Source organism: Loxodonta africana, chromosome 2 (genome assembly GCF_030014295.1).
Source record: "Loxodonta africana isolate mLoxAfr1 chromosome 2, mLoxAfr1.hap2, whole genome shotgun sequence".
Lineage (NCBI taxonomy): Eukaryota > Metazoa > Chordata > Mammalia > Proboscidea > Elephantidae > Loxodonta > Loxodonta africana.
In genome coordinates, this window is record NC_087343.1 from 209,918,149 (window position 1) to 209,941,709 (window position 23,561).

General features: G+C 40.0%; 1 protein-coding gene across 3 annotated transcripts in view; it reads left to right on the forward strand.

Annotated features, from left to right (window-relative positions):
- The window catches only part of AKAP10 (A-kinase anchoring protein 10), a 192,612-nt gene that overhangs the window by 51,776 nt on the left and 117,275 nt on the right, over positions 1-23,561 (forward strand). For all 3 annotated transcript variants that reach the window (XM_064279345.1, XM_010600246.3, XM_064279346.1), the window contains one exon: positions 6,874-7,416. In XM_064279345.1, the coding sequence (XP_064135415.1) occupies positions 6,874-7,416 (543 nt within the window). The remainder of the gene's footprint in view (positions 1-6,873; positions 7,417-23,561) is intronic.

Genomic DNA, 23,561 nt, shown 5'->3' on the forward strand with positions numbered 1-23,561 from the left:
ACAAAGTATCTTCTCTGACCTGTACAAAGGAATGAAACTACAAATCAATAACAAGGAAAACCGGAAATTTCAAAAATATGTGAAAATTGACAGCACACTATTAAACAAACAGTGGGTTGAAGTAAAAAGCAGCAGAATTGAAAAAATAACTTAGCAATGAAAGTACAGCATAGTAAAACTTAAGTAATGCAGCAAAATCAATCCACAGAGAAAAATTTATATCTGTAAATACCTATGGTAAAAAAAGAAGATCTCAAATCAATTAACTTTACACCTTGAGAAAACAAAGAGCAAATGAAGCTCAAAGCTATCAGAAGGATGGTGTCTTAGTTATCTAAAGCTGCTATCACAAAATACCACAAGTGGATGCCTTCAAAAACAGAAGTTTATTCTCTCACAGACTGGTAGGCCAGAAGTCCAATTTCAGGGCGTCAGCTCCAGGGGAAGACCTTCTCTCTCTGTTGGATCTGGAGGAAGGTCCTTGTCATCAATCTTCTACTGATCTAGGAGCTTCTCAAACACAGGGACCCCCGGTCCAAAGTATGTACTCTGCTCCCAGCTTGCTTTGTTGGTGGTATGAGGTCTCCTTGTCTCTCTTTCGTATCTCACAAGAGATTGACTTAAGACAATCTAATCTTGTAGGTTGAGTCCCGCCTCATTAGCATAACTGCCACTAATCTTACCTCATTAACCTCATAGAGGTAGGATTTACAACACATAGGAAAGTCATATCAGATGACAAAATGGTGGACAGTCACTACAGTACTGGGAATCATGAACTAGCTGAGTTGATACACATTTTTGGGGGACATAATTCAGTCCATGACAGAAAGAAATAAAGATTAGAGCCGAAACAAATGAAATAGAATATCTACAAACAATGGAGAGACTCGTTGAAACTAAAACTTTCTTTGAAAAGATAAAATTGACAAACCTTTAGCTAGACTGACAAGGGAAAAAACAAAAAGAAGACACAAATCACGAAAATCAGAAATGAAAGTGGAGACATAGCTATCAACCCTGCAAAAATGAAAAAGGATTATAAGAGAATACCATGAACAATTGTACAGCAACAAATTAGATAACCTAGATGAAATGGATGAATTTCTACAAACACAAACTACCTAAATTGACTAAAAAAGAAAGAAAATCTCAGTAGACTCATAACAAATGAAGAAATCAAGTCAGTAATTGAAAACCTCCCAGCAAAGAAGAGTCTAGGACCAGACAGCTTCACTGAGGAATTATACCAAAGATTTAAAGAAGAATTTGGACCAATTCTTCTTGAATTCTTAGAAACATAGAAGATAATATTCACTAATTCATTTTATAGCGCCAACATTACCCTGATACCAAAGCCAGATAAAGATACCATGAGAAAAGAAAACTTTAGACCAATACTCCCTATGAATATGAGTACAAAAATCCTCAACAAGAACCAGCAAAGTGAATCCAACAGCATATTAGAAGACTTATACAGGCAGCCCCCAGGTTACCAACATCTGATTTACATATAACCCTTAGTTAAGACCCAACCCCTGTAAAGCCTTACATTAAAAATTCAAAGTACATACAATAGTTCATAATAACAAACTGGCGCTACATTATGACGCACATCAAAACATTATTATTACTGTATTACTGTGTTAAAGATGTATCTGGAAGTTTTTTTTTAATGCGTATAAGGATACAGCATATACTGTATACTAAGACACATATTTGACTGATTTTAGATAGGAACCATACCTGTTCTGGATTAAGTACAAGTTCAGCTTAAAGACGGACTTAGGAACGTAACCTATTCATAACCCGGGGACTGTCTGTACATTATAAGCAAGTGGAATTTATCCCAGAAATTCAAAGATAGTTCAACATAAGAAAATCAGTTATGTGATACATCACATTGTTGAAATGACCATCTCAATTGATATAGAGAGAGCACCCTTTCGTGATAAAAACATTCAGGAAAATAGCATTAGAAGGGAAATTCCTCAGTATGATGAAGGGCATTTATGAGAATCCCCATGCCTAACATCATATTCTGTGGTGAAAAACTGCAAGCTTTTACCCTAAGATCAGGAACAAGACAAGGATGCTTGCTTTCTCTACTGCTATTAAAATGGTACTGGAAGTTCTAGCCAGAGCAATTAGGTAAGAAAAAGAAATAAAAGGCATCCAAGTTAGAAAGGAGGAATTAAAACTACATTTGCATATAACATGATTTTGCATACAGAGTTCCAAATAATCCACAAGGAAGCTATTAGAGTAATATATGAATTTAGCAGTATCACAGGGCTTCAAAATTAATTTGTGTTTCTATACACCAGCAGTGAGCAAACGGAAAGAGAAATTAAGAAAACAGTTCCATTTACAATAGCATCTAAAAGAATAAAATACCTAGAAATAAATTTAATCAGGAAGGTGACAGAGTTGTACACTGAAAAAGTATAAAACAGTACTGAAAGAAATAAAAGAAGACCAAAATAAATGGAAAGACATCCTCAGTTCATGGATTGGAAGACTTAATATTGGTAAGCTGTCAATACTACCCGAAGTGATCTACAGATTCAGTGCAATTCCTATCAATATTCCAATAGCTTTTTTTCAGAAATGGAAAAGCTGATCCTCAAAATCTTATGGAATTGCAAGCAGCCCTAAATAGCAGCCTTGAAAAAGAACAAATTAGAAGGACTTAACTTCCCAATTTCAAAATATAGTATACAGCTACAGTAATCAAAACATTGTGGAACAGATATAAGGGTAGACATAAAGACCAATGGGATGTAATTTAGAGTCCAGAAATAAACCTTCACATATACAACCAGCTGTCACCTTAACAAGGGTGCCAAGTTTAATGGGGAAAGAATAGTCTCCTCAATAGTCATGTGTTGCTTAACATCCATGATACGTTCTGTGAAATAGACTGTTATGCTATTTGGACATTTTGCAAACACCATAGTATATACAGGCAGTCCTCGAGTTAGAAATGCCTGACTTACGGACAGCTTGTACCCTTGAGAACAGACTGACATAAAGCCTGTTAACAATTTGAGTTAAATACATAGAATGGTTTATAATAACGAATGTACAGATTACTTTGTGATGCTCACAAAAACGTTGTGTGGTTTCAAAGTGTTCCTTAAGTGTTAACGTCTACTATGTCCTGTTCTCTGATTGGGATTTCTGAGCTCTCTTATAACGTTCTGGGACCGTGGACATATGTGCAGTTGGATGTTGCTCAAGCAGACATTATGCAGCACACGACTGTAAATGGCTTAGGACAACTAAATCTCCACATGCAAAAGAATGAGTTTAGACTCATACCTCACACCATGAGTGAAAATTAACATGAATTGATGACCTAAATATAAGAACTGGAACCATAAAACTCTTTGAAGAAAACGTAGGGATAAAGCTTCAGGACCTGATTTTTGACAATGGATCCTTAGATATAACACCAAAAGCACGAGTAGCTGAAGACAAAATAGATAAATTGGACTTAATCAAATTTAAAAATTTATGTGCCATCATAGGAGTTTATCAAGAAAATGAAGAGACAGCATATATAATGGAAGAAAATATTTAGTTACCATTTATCTGAAAAGGGTTTACTATCCCAAATACATTAAGAACTCCTACAACACAACATCTAAGAAGCAACTCAATTACGGACAAAGGATGTGAATAGACATTTCTCAAAAGAAGATATACATATGGCTAATAAGTACACAGAGCCTGGGTGGCACAGTGGTTAAGTGCTTGGCTACTAACCAAAAGGTAGACAGTTCATATCCACCAACTGCTCCTTGGAAACCCTACAGGGCAGTTCTCCTCTGTCCTGTATGGTCGCTATAAGTCAGAATCAACTTGACGGCAATGTTTGGTTTAGTAAGTACATGAAAAGATGTTCAGGTCATTAGTCATTGGGGAAATGCAAATCAGAACCATAATGGGATAAAACTTCACATCATTAATCTGGCTATTATCAGAAAAGTGGAAAATAACATGTTAACGAGGATGTGGAGAAATTTGAATTTTTTTGCATTGCTGGTGAGAATGTAAAATTGTGCAGCCGCTGTCGGAAAGTTTGGCAGTTCCTCGAAAACTTAAAATAGAATAACCATTAAAAAAAACCCCGAACCCGTTGCTGTCAAGTCAGCTCTGACTCATAGCTATGAGAATAACCATATGACCCAGCACTTCTATTCTTAGGTATATACTTGTCTTAGATACCTAGTGTCGTCGTAACAGAAATAGCACAAGTTGGCGTGCGGTGCAATGAATTGCTTTATATGGCCTTTCCAGCCATGGTCTTTTAACTCCCACAAAATGATTGGATGGGACAATGCAGATTGAGTGATTTATGGTCTACCAAGGGCAACAGGATTAGTCAGTCTGTGGTCCTGGTAGGAGGGCCCTTCCTTGAAATTGACATAGGGTTTGCTGATACAAGGATTAACCCCACAGAGGTTCACAAGACAAGAAGAAGAGCACATCCTTTGGACCAAGAACCTCGGTCCCGGTGCTGAGAACCTCTCAGACCCAGAAGAAAGAGCAAACACTGATGATGGCAAGAGACGGCAGAAGATGGCTAAGGTGGGCTTGCCACCCCATGGAGCGAGAGCTGAGCGCCTTTGGGCAGAAGGGTTGCTGGTGGAGCTAAAAGATCTGTAACACCTGCTCGTGTAGGGCAAGAGAGTTCTGAGCGAGCCCCACACGGGTTGCACACCTCCCCCATCCATGGGCAGCAGGGGCCTGGGTAGCATGGCAGGAGCCAGTACCAGAGGCTTAGAAGAGCCCAGTGGCAGAGGGTTGGAAGATCCTTTGCAGGGGAGGAAGATTGTCACTGGCAAGGCAAGGCCCACTGAGGCCCGGTGGCAGAGCAGAAGTCTTGGGCAGCGTGGTGGTAGCCAGAGGCAGTGGTGATGTGAACACAGCATCTCATCTGAGCCATAGCATGTCTGCCCAGCAACATAAGAATGGACATGGGTAATTTGGGGAAGGGTAAGGATGATGTAATCTGTCATGGACATGGAGTGAGGCCAGTAAAGACCTTGGAAGATGGAGGCTTACGGAGCTTCCTGGCTAGTGACCATGCACAGGGGAGGGTACCATATCTCTCTTTGGAACATGGCATCTCAGTGTTGTGACCCCTCCCAGACCTCACCGTATGTATCTCTTCATTTGTATCCTTTTTGCTATGTTAAAGCTGTTATCGCAGGTATGGTATCTCCTGTGAGCTCTGTTCCAGCAAATTATTGGACCCAAAGGAGCAGGGGAAGTCAGCCAGCCTGAAGGAAGAGGGAGTCATGTGGACTCTCAAGCTTCCAGCTCGTACCCACTGACCCTAGATGGTTGGGGATGAGAGAGAAGGGATACATGGGCGCCTGGGGTCAGACATGAACAGGGAAGGGAAGCTGAGATTTCTTAAGATGCAGCTGGCATGTAGAATGGGATTTGTTATCTACCACACAGTTTGGCATCAGAAGTGGGTAATCTTAGTCTCCCTGGACCGGTTTGAACAGTTGGAACTGCGAGCAGGATTTGTTTAGAGGGCCCTGAACAGTGCAAATTTCAATACATATTTTTGGGTGGTACAATTCAATCCATAACAATACCCAAAAGACTTGAAAGCAGGGACTCAGATACATGCACACCAGTGTTCTTTGCAGCGTTAATTATTATAGCCAAAAGTGGAAACAACGTAAGTGTCCATGAGAAGATGAATGAATAAACAAAATGTGGTGTATCTATACAATAGAATTATTATTTAGGCATAAGGCGAAATAGAGTTCTCATACATTCTACATACTGATAAACCTTGAGAACATTATGGTGAGTGAAATAAGTCAGACATGAGAACAGATATTGTACAATCCCACTTAAATATTTAGCATAGGCAATGCATGGAGATATGTCTATTAGTGGTTAGCAGGGCATAGTGGAAGAGAAGAATGAGAAATTATTGCTGAAGAGGTACTGAGCTTTGTTTGGGGAGATGAAAAACTTTTGGAAGTAGATAGAGGTGGTGTTGCACAAGATGGTGAATGTAACGTCAGATTACCAGTTTGTCATTTTAACAATTTTTATGTGTATGGTTCAGTGACTTTACATTCACTGTGTTGTGCAACATGACCTCTATCTACTTTCAAAAGTTTTTCATCTCCCCAAACAAAAACTAAATACCTCTTCAGCAATAATCCCCCATTCCTCTCTCTTCTTAGAAACAGACAACACCCACTGGTGATGAGAATGTGAATTGGCTAAACCTTTTTGGAGGAGTATTCAGTAAGAGACAGCAAAGCCTTAGCAATCTGCACAAGTTTCTTTAAAAATAATTTTATAGTGGTAAAATATGTGTAAAATAAACTTTGTCATTTTAATCAGTATAGTGGTAAAATATGTGTAAAATAAACTTTGTCATTTTAATCAGTTCTTGGTTTTATTTAAAGAAAAAATCTTCCAATTTGACAGGCAAGCTGTTATCTTGTACTAAGTTGCTTTTCTCGGGTTTTTAATGAGGCTGAATATTTTTCTCACGTTTCTATTGGCCTTTTTTCTTTCTTTGGGACTAGTATTATAGTTTCCCCCCCTTAAGAATTTATATGATCTGAATTGCCATTAAAAGAGAGATGAGGATTAATTGGGTAATAAAGAGTTTTTAATTATTTAAATAATTATTGAACAACTCATTCCTTGCTTTGTTTAAAAACCAAATCTGTAGTATTTCTAGTTCTCAATTCGTTTAGATTGCTAGGAAGTAAACTTTATTCAAGACCTCTGGTGCACTGTTGCTATAAAGGTGACTGACTAATCTGTCAATCTTAAATTATTTGTTACTGTACTGCTAATTCTTTTGCTTCTGTCTTTTAGGTAGATCTTGTCTGGACTACCAGACTCAAGAGACCAAATCAAGTCTCTCAAAGACCCTTGAACAAGTCTTGCATGACACTGTTGTCCTCCCTTATTTCATTCAATTCATGGAACTTCGTAGAATGGAGCATTTGGTTAAATTCTGGTTAGAGGCCGAAAGTTTTTACTCTACAACTTGGTCCCGTATAAGAGCACACAGTCTGAATACGGTGAAGCAGAGCTCATTGGCTGAGCCTGTCTCTCCAACTAAAAAGCACGAAACCACAACATCTTTTGTAACCGAGTCTCTTGACAAGAGATTGGAGGATTCTAGCTCAGCCCAGTTGAATATGACTCAATCAGAAAGAATTGAACTGAATAATAGAACTAACAACACTCAGAATCACTTGCTGCTTTCCCAGGAATGTGAAGATGTCCATCCTCTCCATCTTGAAATGACCAAAGGAACTTATCAAGATTCCATGGAAAACCAAGAACCCTCCAGACTTATAGTAGCCAGTAGAACTAGTCCACTAAATGAATTATCAGGAAAACTAATGAAAAGTAAGTATATGACTTTACTCTTTCTATCCTTTTTTTTCTTCTTCTTCTTCTTCATTATCTTTTAATTAATTCACAAAGTAGAACTTGATATGGGGAATAAAAGGATAGGAACAGTTTTCTTTTGTCCCACAACCACTTGCAAATTTGGGGAGATTTGGAGAACGGAGTGGAAAAAGGAACAGAAAGGATACCTAGAGTAATTTCTTAGCAGAATTAACAAATGAAGAAGGGTCAAGTGTCCTACCACAGATTTTGAAATCAAACCATTATTCAGATGGGCTTATTTCAGCCATGTCTTAATCTTAATTTTATTACTATTTTATTGTAGTTTGCAGATAAGATTTTCTATTGTTTTAAAATTCGTAATAGGTAACATTTATTGAATTCTGTGCTAAGTGCTACACATTTTTTTTTATCTTAAAGTTACTGAGTTTTTTGTTTCTAGAATTTTTTTTTTCCAAATTGGCCTCATTTTTCATAGTTTCTTACTGCTTTATCCATTCATCCCAGTTTTAATCTCATCTTTTTTTTAATTTATTAAACATATACTTGATAATTCCAGTGTCTCCATTTTTGAGGATCTGACTCTGCATTTCTTTTTTTCTGCAGATTCACACTCTTAGTGGTTTGTGATTTTAGTAAGTTTTGACTGTTAATATATGTTTCTTGGGCTGTTATTTGTGAGACTTCTTTGAGGACTGTGTTTAAATTGGGTTATTCTAGAGTGTATTTTACATTTGCTTTTGTCATATACCTGGGGACATTTGAAACTAAAATTTTCGTCTTGGATTTTTCAGGCCGTAAACCCCTATGAATACAAGCTTGTGGTCAGGAATTCAGGAATTATCAAATGAGATTTTTCTTTTTGGCATTGGAGCACTGTCGTCTCCAAGAGGTCTTTTTTTTTTTTCCTCTTAATTAACCCACCAAGTTGTTTCCCTTTGGGTTGCTGGCTTTATGCATAGTCTAATCTAATCTTCTACCCTGTTAGAGCCTTGGGCAACTCTCTTTGAAAGTGCAAGACGATGTCTTCTGAAGCCAGTGGGGTTTTTTCCTCAGGTGAATGCCCAGTTCTGCTCTTTTACGTGTCTCTATTTGCACTGACCTCCTAGAGGTCCACAGTTCCTTATCTGCAATTCAGAAATCCAGAAAGCTTTGACTATCAAAAGTTATTTTAAAAATGAACAAAACTTGACCTGAATCGTTATGAACTTGTCGCAGAAATATCGATGTGTTTCATTGTGGGTTATTGTCCCAGATGCTTCTGGAGTATTAATGTGGTATATGTAGACGTGGAGCCCTGGTGGCACAGTGGTTAAGAGCTCAGCCGTTAACCAAAAGGTTGGCAGTTTGAATCTACCAGCCATTCTCTGGAAACCCTATGGAGCAGTTTTACACGGTCCTATAGAGTCACTGTGAGTCGGAATCGACTCAGCAGCTGCAGGTCTGGTTTGGTGTTTTTAATGTGTAAACATGGTGTGTCACCTCTGTAAAAACCCCCAAAATTCTGACTTCCAAAATACTACTAGTCTCAAAAGTTTCAGGTAAGGAAATTGCCTGTATTTGTTTCTGCCTCTATTTTCCCATAAACTCTGATATAAAAAAAAAAAATGGGGGGAGAATTCAGTATGGAGAAGAGTTTCTTTGAACAGGTCGCCACACCTGTTTCTAGAAATAGAAGCCCAAAGTCTGCTTCTTGAATTATAATATACTTTATTGTTTTTGGAACCTGTCTTTGCCTGGTAGTAATTTACTTCAGTAAAAAATGGAAATAGCAAGGGATTCATCATGAGAGTGCTTATTAAGATTTTTTTCCTAACTTCTTCACTAAATCAAACCAAACCAAACCCATTGCCATTGAGTCAATTCTGAGTCATAGTGACCCTATGGGACAGAGTAGAACTGCCCCATAGGGTTTCCAGGGAGCAGCTGGTAGATTTGAACTGTTGAGCTTTAGGTTAAATTTTACTTGTAGTATTTACTTACATGCAGTAAATTTATGGAACTTTTTTTGATGTATACGTTCATGGGTGAGTTTTAACACATGCATAGTTTTCGAGTAACTACCACCACAAGCAGGATAAAGAACAATTCTATCACCCCAGAAAACATCCTTTCTAGTCAACCCTCCTCTATCCCTAACGCTTGGCAACCACTGGTCTGTTCTCTATCTCTGTAGTTTTGCCTACTACAGAGTGCCATATAAATGGATTGATACAGGATGTAACCTTTTGAAACTGGCTTCTTTCACTCAGCTAAAAAAAAAAAAAAACACCAGTTGCCTGTTGAGCCAATTCCAACTCATAGTGACTGTATAGGACAGAGTAGAATTGCCCCATAGGGTTTCCAAGGAGCGACTGGTGGGTTCAAACTGTTGACCTTTTGGTTTGCAGCCAAATGCTGAACCACTGCGCCATCAGGACTCCAGCATAATAATGGCTTTTAATTCATCCATGTTGTTTGTATCAATAGTTCATCCCTTTTTGTTGCAAAGGAGTATTCCATTGTTTGTGGATGTACCGCAGTTTATCTGTTCATCTGTTGAAGGACATTTGGGTTGTTTCCACTTGTTGGTGATTATGAATAAAGCTACTATAAACATTGTGTATACATTTTTGTGTGGACGTAAATTTTTATTTCTTACCCTGGATTATAAAGTGTTTGTTTAATTATATAAGAAACTGCCAGACTGTTTTGTAGAGTGATTGTATCATTTTGCATTTCCACCAGCAATATATGAGTGCTCCAGTTGCTTCACTTCCTTACCAGCACTTGTTATAGTCAGTTTTTTATTTGTTTTTTTAGCCATTTTAGCAGATGTGTAGTGGTATCTCATTATGGTTTTACATTACATTCACTAATGACTGATAATGTTGAGTATTTCTTCTTGTGTGTATTTCCTACATGTATATCTTTTTTGGTGACGTGTTCAAATCTTTTCCCCATATTTTATTGGGTGTTCTGTTTTCTTACTGAATTTTGAGAATTCTTTCTGTATTCTAGATATACGCCCTTTATTGGCTATGAGGTTTGCAGATGTTTTAGTTTCCAGCTTGCCTTTTCATTCTCTTTAACAGTGTTTCACAGAGGAAAAGGGCTTGCTTGATGAAGTCTAGTTTATCAACTTTTTTCTTTTATGTGCTTTCAGAGTCATACCTGAGAGCTCTTGGCCTAATCATAGGTCATGAAGATTTTATCCTATTTTCTTTTAAAAGAATTATGGTTTTACATTTTATATTTAGATATATGATCTATTTTGAATTAATACTACGTAAGGTAGAGGGGTTGGGTCAAGTTTCCTCCCTCCCCCTTTCCCCACAGCACCATTTTTTTTTCTTAATGTTTTATTTTGTACCCTACCTGTTGCTATCAAGTTGATTATGACTCAAAGCGCCCCTATGTATAGAACTGTCCCATAGGGTTTCTGTGATGGTTAAGATTGTGTGTCAACTTGGCTGAGCCATGATTCTCAGTGCTTATATGTGGTTACTTCATAATCGAATCTGCTGTGAATAGCCAGTCAGTTGAAAGGGATTTTCCTTGGGGGTGTGGCCTACATCTGAATATAAGCAGACGTTCTGGCTTTTTTGCTCACCCTGGATCCTGTGGCTATTTCCTGTTCATCTGACCTCTGGTTCTTGGGACTTGAGCTGTGAGCTTATCTGCCAATCTTGGGATTCATCAATCTTCATAGCCTGTGAGCAAGAGCCCTGCTTTCTGACCTGCCGATCTTGGGTTCGCCACCCCGTGGCTACGTGAATCAAGAAAAGCCTCTGTCCTGATCCACGGATTTGGGATGTTCCAGCCTCTACAATCACGTGAGCTGTTTCCTTAATATAAATCTCTCTTTCTCTGTATATACTGGTTTTTCTTCTCTAGAAAACCCGCCTAAGACATTTGGGACCGAGTGTGGTTCTAGAGAAACAAAATTTTAAGGATGAGTTTTCTAAATTGGTTCTCAAGCCTGGTTACTCTTAAAGATGTTGATGACTCTGCTTCTAGCAGTAAAGAGGGCACTGCTAATGCAGGGCGTGAGGTGGTGATACAAATATGCAAAATATCACCACAAGTAGATCAGGTGTTGGTGAAAGGCAAGGCTGTGGATGAACACATGTGTGATATCTTTCTATAGTTTTGTCAGAATGAGAAGTATAAGGAAGCTGGTTGGTTAGTCCTGTTTTTGCTAGACAAACTGGTGAAAGAGATGTGCTCAGGGCTTCAGAGTCAGAGCTCAGGTGCTGCATAATGACCTTAAGGCTCCCACTTGTGCTTTGAAAGAAAGCCATATTTCTTGTAGTAACAGCTGAAATTGCCAAAAACCAATCCCAGAACCTTACTATAAGAGTGGTTGAATTATGCCAGCTCAGTTGCCAACCTCAAGAGGTGTCTGAAGTTAAAGTAAGAGCATTGATTGGGAAGAAATGGGATCCTGAAACTTGGGATAGGGACATATGGGCAGATAATCAGGAGGCTGGAGGCACTGAGCCCCTAAATTCCATTGAATCACTCCTGCCAGCAGAACCACTCCCATCCAAAGAGATTACTTTATGTTTGTCTGCCCAGAAAAATCACTAGCCCCTCCACTCCCATCTAATGAGATTAGCCCTAGCCCAAATGCATCTAAAGAGTCCTTGCCTGAGTCATTGCCTGGAGTATTGCCTGAGGCAGATGCTTTACAACACAATGCTGAATGTTCTCAGGATAATTCCACACTACCAATTCTGGCTTCTAGACCTATAACTAGACTTAAGTTCCAGTGAGCCCCAAAAGGTGAAGTACAAACTGTGACCCAGGAGGAGATATGCTATACTCCAAAACAATTGCTTGACTTTTCTAGCAGGTACAAACAGAAACCTGGGTAATATGTGTGGGAATGGCTGTTAAGGGTGTGGGATAATGGTGCAAGGAACAGAAAGATGGATATTGGCCCACTAAGCACAGATTCTTTATTCAGTGTTTCAGCTCGAGAAGTTAGGAAAGGATCTAATAGTTTATTTGGTTGGATTGCTGAAGCATGGATTACGAGGTGGCCTACGCTAAATCAAGTTGAAGTACCAGACCTGCCTTGGTATACTGTAGGAGAAGGTATCCAAAGGCTTAGGGAAATTGGCATGCTAGAGTGGTTTTATCGGGTTAGACCCACAGACCCACATCTGGAATGCCCAAAAGATATACCTTTTACCACAGCTATGAGGAACAAATTTGAAGGGAGCTTCAGGATCATTGAAGACTGCTGTGATCGCTGTTTTATGTAAATCAGATTTGACAGTGGGAACTGCCCTAACTGAATTAAGACACCTAATTTCACTGGGGCTAATTGGACTCCATAGTAGTAGGGGCCAAGTGGCAGCACTCAACTGACAAAGACAAGGTGGGCATGGTTACAGTAATGGACACCGGAGTCAGGCAGTAATCAGAATAGTCTGACTCGTATGGACTTACGGCATTGGCTGCTTAATCATGGTGTCCCTGGGATGTGAAGTGAAATAGATAGGAAATCTTTTAGATATTTACTTAATCCGTACAAACAGACGAATTCCAGGTCAGGTGAGCAGAAGTCTAACTCGAATTGCCAGAATAGAGAGTCACAGTCCCTCAATCAGTTCCCAGATTTGAGTCAGTTTAAAGACTCAAAAGCCCTGGAATGAAAGGGAGGCTGGGTTCCCTTAAAGAAGGACTCCAATACATTGCCAGAAATTTTTAGTGTTAATCTATCTTCCAGCCTTCCCCAAAGGTATCTACAGCCCTTTACGAGAGTGACTGCTCACTGGGGAAAAGGAAATAATCAGGCTTTTCGGGGATTACTGGATACTGGCTCTGAACTGACACTAATCCCAGGAGACCCAGAACATCACTGTGGCCCACCAGTCAGAGTAGGGGCATATGGAGGTCAGGTTATTAATGGAGCCTTGGCTCATGTCTATCCCACTGCAGGTCCAGTGGGTCCCGAACCCCTCCTGTAGTGATTTCCCCAGTTCCAGAATGCATAATTGGAATAGATCTACTCAGTAACTGGCAGAACCCCCACATTAGATCCCTCACAAGTGGTGTAAGGACTATTATGGTCGAAAAAGCCGAGTGGAAGCCATTAGAACTGCACTTACCTAGAAAAATAGTAAACCAAAAGCAATACTGCATCCCTGGAGGGATTGCAGGGGTTACTGCCACCATCAAGGACTTGAAGGATGGAGAGGTGTGATTCCCACTACATCCCCATTCAACTCACGTCTTTGGCCTGTGCAAAAAACAAATGGATCTTGGAGAAGGACAGTAGATTATCAAAAACTTAACCAGGTGGTGACTCCAATTACGGCTGCTGTTCCAGATATAGTTTCATTGCTTGAGCAAATTAATACATCTTCTTTTACCTGGTATGCAGCTATCGATCTGGCTAATGCCCTTGTCTCCACACCTGTTTCGAAGGACCATCAGAAGCAGTTTGCCTTCAGCTGGCAAGGCCAGCAATACACCTCCAGTTACCTACCTCAGAGCTACATCCAGCTCTCCAGCCCTGTGTCACAATTTAGTCTGCAAGGACCTTGATCGACTTTCCCTTCCAGAAGACGTCTCACTGTTCTATTACATTGATAACATTATGCTGATTGGACCTAGTAAGGAAGAAGTGTCAATGACTCTGGACTTACTGGTAAAATATTTGCATGCTAGAGGGTAGGAAATTAATCTCACAAAAATTCAGATGCCTTTCACCTAAGTGAAATTTCTAGGGGTTCAGTAGTGTCATGGATTGAATTATGTCCCCCCAAAAATGTGTGTATCAACTTGGTTGGGCCATGATTCCCAGTATTGTGTGGTTGTCCTCCATTTTGTGATTGTAATTTTATGTTAAAAGGATTAGAGTGGGATTGTAACACCACCATTACTCAGGTGCCTCCCTGATGCAGTGTAAAGGGAGTTTCCCTGGGGTGTGGCCCATACCACCTTTTATCTCTCAAGAGATAAAAGGAAAGGGAAGCAAGCAGAGATTTGGGGACCTCCTACCACCAGGAAAGCAGCGCTGGGAGCAGAGTGTGTCCTTTGACCTGAGGTTCCTGCACTGAGATGCTCCCAGACCAACGGAAGACTGATGACGGGGACCTTCCTTCAGAGCCAACAGAGAGAGAAAGCCTTCCCCTGGAACCAGTGCCCTGAATTCCAACTTTAGCCTGCTGGACTGTGAGGGAATAAGCTTCTCTTCATTAAACCCATGCACTTGTGGTATTCTGTTGTAGTAGCAGTAGATGACTAAGACAAGTGGTGTGGAGCTTGTAGAGATACTCCTTCTAAAGTGAAGGATAAGTTATTGCATCTGGCTGCTCCCACAACTAAAAAGGTGGCCCAACACCTCCTGGGTCTCTTTGGATTTTGGAGGCAACATATTCCTCGTTTGGGTGTGCTACTCGGGCCTATTTATCAAGTGACTGGAAAAGCTGCTAGTTTTGACAGGGGCCCAGAACAAGAAAAGGCTCTGCAACAGGTTCAGGCTGCTTTGCAAGCTGCTCTGCCACTTGGGCCATATGATCAGCTGATCCGATGGTGCTTGAAGTGTCAATGGCAGATAGAGATGCTGTTTGGAGTCTTTGGCAGGCCCCTATTGGCGAATCACAGCGCAGACCCTTAGGATTTGGGAGCAAAGCCCTGCCGTCCTCTGCAGATAACTACTTCTGAGAAATAGCTTTAGGCCTGTTACTGGGCATTGGTAGAGACCGAACGCTTAATACCAGATCACTATACAGCTTGAGCTGCCCATCATAAACTGAGTGTTGTCTGACCCACAGAGTCATAAAGCTGGACATGCACAACAGTACTCCATCATTAAATGGAAGTGGTATGTAGGAGGTCAGACCCAGGGAGAACCTGGTATGAGTAAGTTGCATGAGGAAGTAGCCCAAATGCCCGTGGTCTCCACTCCTGTCACATTACCTTCCATCTTCCAGTCTGCACCTATGGCCTCATGGGGAGTTCTTTATGATCAGTTGACTGAAGAAGAGAAAACTCATGCCTGGTTTATAGCTGGTCCTGTTCCATATGCAGGCATTACTCGAAAGTGGACAACTGCAGCACTGCAGCCCCTTTTTGGGACCTCCCTGAAGGACGGTGGTGAAGGGAAATTCTCTCAGTGGGCAGAACTTCGAGCAGTGCACCTGGTTGTTCACTTTGCTTGGAAGGAGAAATGGCCACATGTGTGATTATAAACTGATTCCTGGTTTGGCCAGTGGTTTGGCTGGATGGTCATGGACATGGAAGGAACAATTCTTCAGTCTTCCTTATTCATTATCCAGCTTTTGCATGCATGAGGCGATTAAAAACACAATGGATTGGGTCATGCTCACATTAGTCTTCAAGGTGACATCTTTGCTTTTTGACACTTTAAAGAGATCTTTTGCAGCAGATTTGCCCAATGCAGTTCATCGTTTGATTTCTTGACTGCTGCTTCCATGGGTGTTGATTGTGGATACAAGTAAAATGAAACGCTTGACAACTTCAGTCTTTTTTCCGTTTATCATGATGTTGCGTATTGGTCCAGTTGTGAGGCTTTTTTTCTTCTTTATGTTGAGGTGTAATCCATATTGAAGGCTGTAGTATTTGATCTTCATCAGTAAGTGCTTCAAGTCCTCTTCCCTTAGTATTCTTTTAATGTCTCTGGGTCAATAGTCGTATCCCTTTCATTGTTGCTATTACTAAGTGTGACGTCTCTCTTTCTTTATTGATCAGTTTAAAGCTTATCAGTCTTTTTAAAAAGGCAGTTTTTGGTTTAAATGATTTTTTTCTGTTGTTTTTTCTTTTTCACATTCAGCGTTTTCTGCTCTTTGTTTTTTTCCTACTGCTTGCTTTTGGTTTATTTTGTTCTTTTACCAGTTTCTTAAGGCAGAAGCTTAGATTTTTTATTTGAAAACTTTCTTTTCTAAGGTAAGCATTTAATGCTGTTAATTTTCTTCTAACAGCTGCTTTAGCTACATTCTGCAAATTCTAATATTTTGAACTGAACAAAAATGAAAATACAATGTATATTCTAACTTCCCCTGAGTCTTACTCTTTTGCCCCCGTGGGTTATTTAGAACTATGCTTCCAGGTGTTCGGAGATTTTTGTTGTTGTTGTTATCTTTCTGTTATCAAACTCTCATTCAGTTATATCATTGTCACATAAAATGTTTTGTTATTTCAGTTATTTTAAATTTGTTAAAATTTTTAAATTATCTAGGATATTGTCTATCTTGGTGAATATCAGATGTACAATGAAAAAGTGTGTATTCTGCTCTTTTTTCATTGAGTTTTCTATAAATGTCGATTAGATTCAGTAGGTTGATGACGATGTTAAGGTTTTCTGTATCCTTGCTGTTATTTTGTATGCTTGCTCTGTTATTTATAAAGGAGCATTGAAGTCTCCAGCTGCAATTCTGGATTTTTCCAATTCTCCTTTCAGTTCTGTACATTTTTGCTTCAATTATTTTGAGGCTGTGTTGTTCCGGTGCATACATATTTAGGATCAGTGTGTATTCTTGGTTAATTGACTTTGTTGTCATTATGTAATGTTCCTCCTTATCTGTGATAATTTCCCATCTTCTGAGTTCAGAAATGTCTATTATCTGATATTTATATAGCCATTCCAAGTTTTATTTGATTAGTGTTTACATGGTATATTTTTTCTATCCTTTTACTTTTAACCTACCCTAATCATTATATTTGAAGTAGATTTCTTATAGGCAGCATATAGTTGGGCCATGTATTTTTAATCCATTCTGACTTTATTTTGATTTTTGTTAATAAGTTTAATAATTTCCATGTAAATTTTAATGTAATTACTGCAAAATGATTACTTATATTACAACATATAAATATGATGACCTAGGGGAAGTAGACTCAACATGGAACCCAAGACAGTTGCATAATGCCGTTCCTCTGCAGCAAAGACCTGAAAAACTAAGTAAAACAAATACATCAACCCTGGAACCCTAAGCATCAAATGATGAGATAAGGAAATAGATCAAATACCGAATGGAAAAGGAAACTGAAGGAAAACAGTCAATGGGGACATATACAGAGTGGAGGTCCCCTGCCAACTAACACAGCACAGCATCATCTTCTTGGAGCACAGCCATCAACGGCCCTGGACAGGGTGTACGGAAAGGCAACTTCACAGAGCCCCCACCAGGAAGCAGAGTACCCACCCTATACCCCACCTTTACCACTTCTCGCTGACACACCACCTTGGCTAGAGAGACACCAGCATGATGCTAGCCTGGGTCTACCCTGCCCCCATTTGCTGGCTTCTGCCATGCCATTTTTTTCTCTTCTCTTTCTTCCTTTTATTTCTCTCTTCCATCTACTCCGTACACCCCCTCTACCCCTTCCCACTGGTCCATGCCACGCTGCCACGGGTAGAGAGCTATCAGCCTACCACCAACTCGGTCCCATCCGCCCCCACCTGCCTCCTCCTGTCAGCCCTTGCCCCACCATTTATTTTTCTATTTTGTTTACTTTTTTCTTACCCTTCCATCTATCCCCATAAGCCATCTGCTCCCCTTCCCACAGGGTATGCAGCAACGCTGTAGCTAGAAAACCACCAGCCAACCATTTTCTACCTCTTATGTAGCCCCATACGCCACCTCCCTTCCCACCAGCCGTCAGGGCTGCCCTGTCCCCACTGGTCAGCTACCCCCCCCCTTTTTTACTTTTTTTTCTTTGTTTCCTCCACCTAGCCCCGTATGCCACCTGCCTTTCCCACGAGCACTTGCTGTGCCACTGAAGCTAGAGCATTCCCAGTTCAGGCCCACCACCATACCAGGCCCACACTGCCCCTCCCCTCACACTGCTCAACCAGCTGCTGAATGGAGGGAAGCAAGCCCATACCACTCCCCGTCCAACACTCCCATCTATCTGATGAGGGGCTGTGAACACTCCCACACTGCTGGACCAACATCAGGAAGTAGAGAGTACCCACCCAATCTGCTCTTAGCCTCCTTGCCAAACCAGTATACAGCAAAGAGGGCTCACCCTGCCTGCTGCTGTCCTGCTCACCCAGACAAGGTGGTGAAAGCTATTGTGCCCACAAATGAGCAAGCAACAATGCACACTTGGCCTGACACAGCAAAACAAAACAAGCAGATGAAACAAACGAACATACAATCAATACACAAAGAAAACAATACCTTAATGTCTTGCAGACAGCAGATAATATATGAACATATAAAAGACAGGACGGACAGGATGGCACCAGCAAGTGACCAAAATAAAGAATCATATCACCTTCTGGTAGAAAAACAGGCAGTGGAACTACCTGATACAGAGTTCAGATTCCAAAAGATTAGGAAAGGTATCAAGGAAAACACAGACACGGCCAAGGAAAGAATAGACAAAATCATAGAAACCACAAACAAGACCAACAAAAACATAGCCAAAATCAATGAAAACACAGACAAAGCAATAGAATATTCAGGAAAATTAAAAAAAAAAAAGTCAAAATAAATAATTCCAAATCAGGAGGGGGTGCCAGGGTGGTGGAGTAGTGAGACACTTCCTATGGCCCTCTTATAACAAAGACCTGAAAGAAACAAGTGAATTGATGGTACATGACAATCTAGGAGCCTTGTACATCAAAGGCAAAGTTGAGGAATTGGACTGAGCATTAAGGGAAGGGAAAGACAGTTTAGAAGCTTCAAGGAGTTGCCAGACCTGACGTGGCGGGAACCAGCAGCCTGCAGGCCGGATCAGCTTTGTGAGGTGAGGCAAGCGGTGGTGCTTGGGACATATTATCCCATTGAGAGAGACAAGTGGTGGAGAATTGGCTCAAACCTCCAGAACCAGTGAAAAGCGGTGTTCCATTGGCAAAAGATAGGTACATGTGTCTAACCTACTGCACGGATCGAAAAACACCCCTTTGGGAAAACCTTTTTCCCGTTTACATGCTCCCCCTCCCCCCCCGCACCAGATCCTGGGCTAACATCAGAGATTGCCACATCCCCTGGCTGGAAGTAGGACCCATCACATGCCCTGAGCCGTTCTCCCGACCTTGGAGGGGGAACAAATCAACAAACAGGAAAAAATAATCAGCCAGCTCCTCTACGCTGGAAACATAGGGCAGGCACACCTCCTTTACATAGGCACATACATAAGAGATCCACAGACTTTGAGTGCCTTTCACTCTCCATAGCTATCTGTGGACTCATTTCAACAGTGTAGACCCTCATTAGCACAGTACAATAGGGTATATACCTAAAGCCCAACTTCAGCTGTATCAGCTGTATGGTAGAGTGGCAGGTTCATGACATTTAACCCTGCTCTGCCAATTAAGCAGGGTCCTCACCTACCATATTAGGGGCCTGAGAACTGGTGGCTACACCAACCACACCTAGCCAGGCGTGACAGGGGCCCAAGAATAAGTAGGCCCTCCCAGTCCTTACAGCCAACTGCATTTGGTGCCCATAGTCCAGCTGCAGAATCCACCTACCTATGTGGTCTAGGGAACAGGAAGACACTTTCCTCACAGGCACTCAGCCAGCTCTCAGACCCCTTCCTTGCTCAGTGCTTGAACCTCTCCTATTGCAGCCTGATCTGTGCCTACACCAATTACCTTTGCCCATCTGCTGAGTAATGCCTGCACCATACACTTGGTGTCTGACTACCTGGACACCTGAGCTGAATTCATACAAGAAAAGTAAATGGACTCCTGGGCTCACATATAGTGACAGATCTAACCAAATGGTGATAGGACACAAGAACTTTAAAGGCTCCAGCAAGCAAACTAGCTCATACAAACAGCCTATTTGGGGAAAGCAAAACAAGAACTTAGCAAAACAAAGCAAAACAAGAACCTAGGACACAGTAAGGAAACGTAAATAAGTATATAAATAAATGTAATAACTTCTTAAGAAGATCACAGAAGAGCATAATGACAAATCTAATAGGCTGCAAGAATCCATAAAGAGACAGCAAACAAATCCAGAAGAATAACAGTTAAATTTCAGAATTGGACAACTCAATAGAAAGTCATAGGAGCAAAATTGAGGCAATAAAGTCAGAATTACTGTGATTGAAGATAAAGCACTTGACACCAACTTATTTGAGGAAAAATCAGATAAAAAGAATTTAAGGAAAATGAAGAAACCATAAGAATTATATGGGACCTTATCAAGAGGAATAATCTACAAGTGACTGAAGTACCAGAACTGCGGGGGATAACAGAAAGTACAGAGAAAATTGTTGAAGATTTGCTGGCAGAAAACTTCCCTGATATCCTGAAAGATGAGAAGATACCTATCCAAGGTGCTCATTGAACCCCACACAAGGTAGACCCAAAAAAGTCACCAAGACATAATGTTACTTGCTAAAACCAAAGATAAAGAGAGAATTTTTAGAGCACCGGGGGGTAAATGATGGGAGTCAATAAGAATAAGCTCAGACTACTCAGCAGAAACCATGCAGGCAAGAAAACAGTGGGATGGGAAGCCTTATAAACCAAAAAACCAAACCTGTTGCCATATATAAAGGGGAAAAAAATTGCCAGCCAAGAAATATATATCCAGCAAAACTGTCTCTCAAATATGATGGCAAAATTGGGGCATTTCCAGATAAACAGAAGTTTACGGAATTTTTAAGAACCAAACCAAAATTACAAAAAACACTAAAGGGAGTCCTCTAGTTAGAAAATCAGTAACATCAGGGAACAACCCAAGACTACAACACAAGACAGAGCAACCAGATATCAACCCAGATAGAGAAGTCACAAAAATAAAAGCGAAAACACTGAAAATAGGGAAATGGAGACATCAATATGTAAAAAATGACAACATTAAAACAAAAAAAGACAAGATAATTACGAGCCCAAGAGACAGAAAGGGCCACATAAACCAGAGACTACCTCAGCCTGAGATCAGAAGAACTAGATGGTGCCTGGCTACAATGGACTACTGCCCTGACGGAGAACACAACTGAGAATCACTGATGGAGCAGGAGAACAGCAGAATGCAGACCTCAAATTCTTATAAAAAGAGCAAACTTAATGGTCTGACTTAGACTAGAAGGACCCCAGAGGTCATAGTCCCCAGACCCTCTGTTAGCCCAAGACTGAAACCATTCCCAGAGCCACTCAGACAGGGGTTGGACTGGTCTACAAGACAGAAAATGATACTGGTGAGGAGTGAGATTCGTGGCTTAAGTAGACACATGAGGCTATGTGGGAGGCGAGATGAGAATGCAGAGGGGGACAGGAGCAGACTGAAAGGGCACAGGGACTACAAGGTGGTGGGGAAGAGCATGCTGTCTCATTAGGGGGAGAACACCTAGGAGTACGTAAAAAAAAATTTTTTTTTTTTATAGCAAGGTGTATATAACTTTTTCTATGAGACTGACTTGATTTGTAAACTTTCACTTAAAGCACAATTAAAAAAAAGGGACTAAAAAAATGTAGTCATAGATCTTTCATATGGATAGAAAGTCAAGGCGATATAAAGAAATAAAAGATTGGTTTAAACTTAGAAAAGTAGGGGTAAAAATTAAGGTAACCGCAAAGGAAACTTAACAATCCTACACATCAAAAAGAAAAAAAAACAGGAAAAAATATAAAGACTCAGCTAATACAAAAACAGCAACAATGAAAAAGAGGAAAAGAAAATACATTTTAAAAAAAAAAGAACACAGAAAATTGAATGGAACAAAGAAACTGTCAATAACACAAAAAAAGACATCAAAATGACAGTACTAAACTCATACCTATTAGTAATTATACCAAATGCAAATGGACTAAATGCACCAATAAACACACAGAGTGGCAGACTGGATTAAAAAACACGATCCATCTGTATGCTTCCTACAAGAGACACACCTTAGACTTAAAGACATGAACAAACAAACTCAAGGGATGGGAAAAAATATGTCAAGCAAACAACAAACAAAAAAGAGCACAAGTGGCAATATTAATTTCTGACAATGAGACTTTAAAATCTACCACAGAGGATAAGGAAGGACACCATATAATAATTAAAGGGCAATACACTAGGAGGATATAACCATAATAAATATTTATGCACCCAATGACAGGGCTCAAAATACATAAACTCCGTCAGCAACACAGCACTTTCAGTGAAGGACAGAACATCCAGAGAGAAGCTCAGTAAAGACATGGAAGATATAAACACCACAATCAACCAACTTGACGTCATAGACATATAAAGGACAGTCCACCCAACAGTAGCCAAGTATACTTTCTTTCAGTGCACATGGAACATTCTCCAGAATAGACCAATTATTAGGCCATAAAGCAAGCCTTACCAGAATCCAAAGCAATGAAATATTACAAAGCATCTTTTCTGACCATAAAGCCACAAAAGTAGAAATCAACAACAGAAAAAGCAAGGAAAAAAAAATCAAAAACATGGCAACTAAACAACACCTTGCTCAAAAACTAGGGTATGGAAGAAATTAAGGATGGAATAAAGAAAATCATACTTTCAAATGAAAACACATCCTACCAAAACCCTTGGGACACAGCAAAAGCAATGCTCAGAAATCAATTTATAGCAATAAATGCACACATCCAAAAAAGAAGAAAGGGCCAAAATCAAAACATTAACTCTACAACTCAAACAAATAGAAAGAGAGCAGCAAAAGAAGCCCTCGGGCACCAGAAGGAGCAAATAATATAAATTAAAGCAGAATTAAATGAAATAGAAAAACAGTTGAAAGAGTTAACAATACCAAAAGCTGGTTCTTTGAAAATACCAACAAAATCAGTAAACCATTGGCCAAACTGACAAAAGAAAAACAGGAGAGGAAGGAAATAACCTGAATAAGAAATGAGATGAGCGATATCACAGCACACCCAACTGAAATTAAAAGAATTGTAACAGAATAATATGAAAAATTGTACTCTAACAAATTTGAAGACCTAAAGGAAATGGACAAATTTCTAGAAACACAGCACCCACCTAACCTAACACAAACAGAGGTAGAATCAGTAAATAAACTTACAACAAAGATATTGAAAGGTAATTTAAAAAACTCCCAACAAAAAAATGTCCTGGCCCTGACTGACAGTTTCACTGAAGAATTCCACCAAACTTTCATAGAAGAGTTAACACCACTACTACTAAAAATATTTCAGAGCATAGAAAAGGTTGGAATACTCCCAAAGACATTCTGTGAAGCCAGCA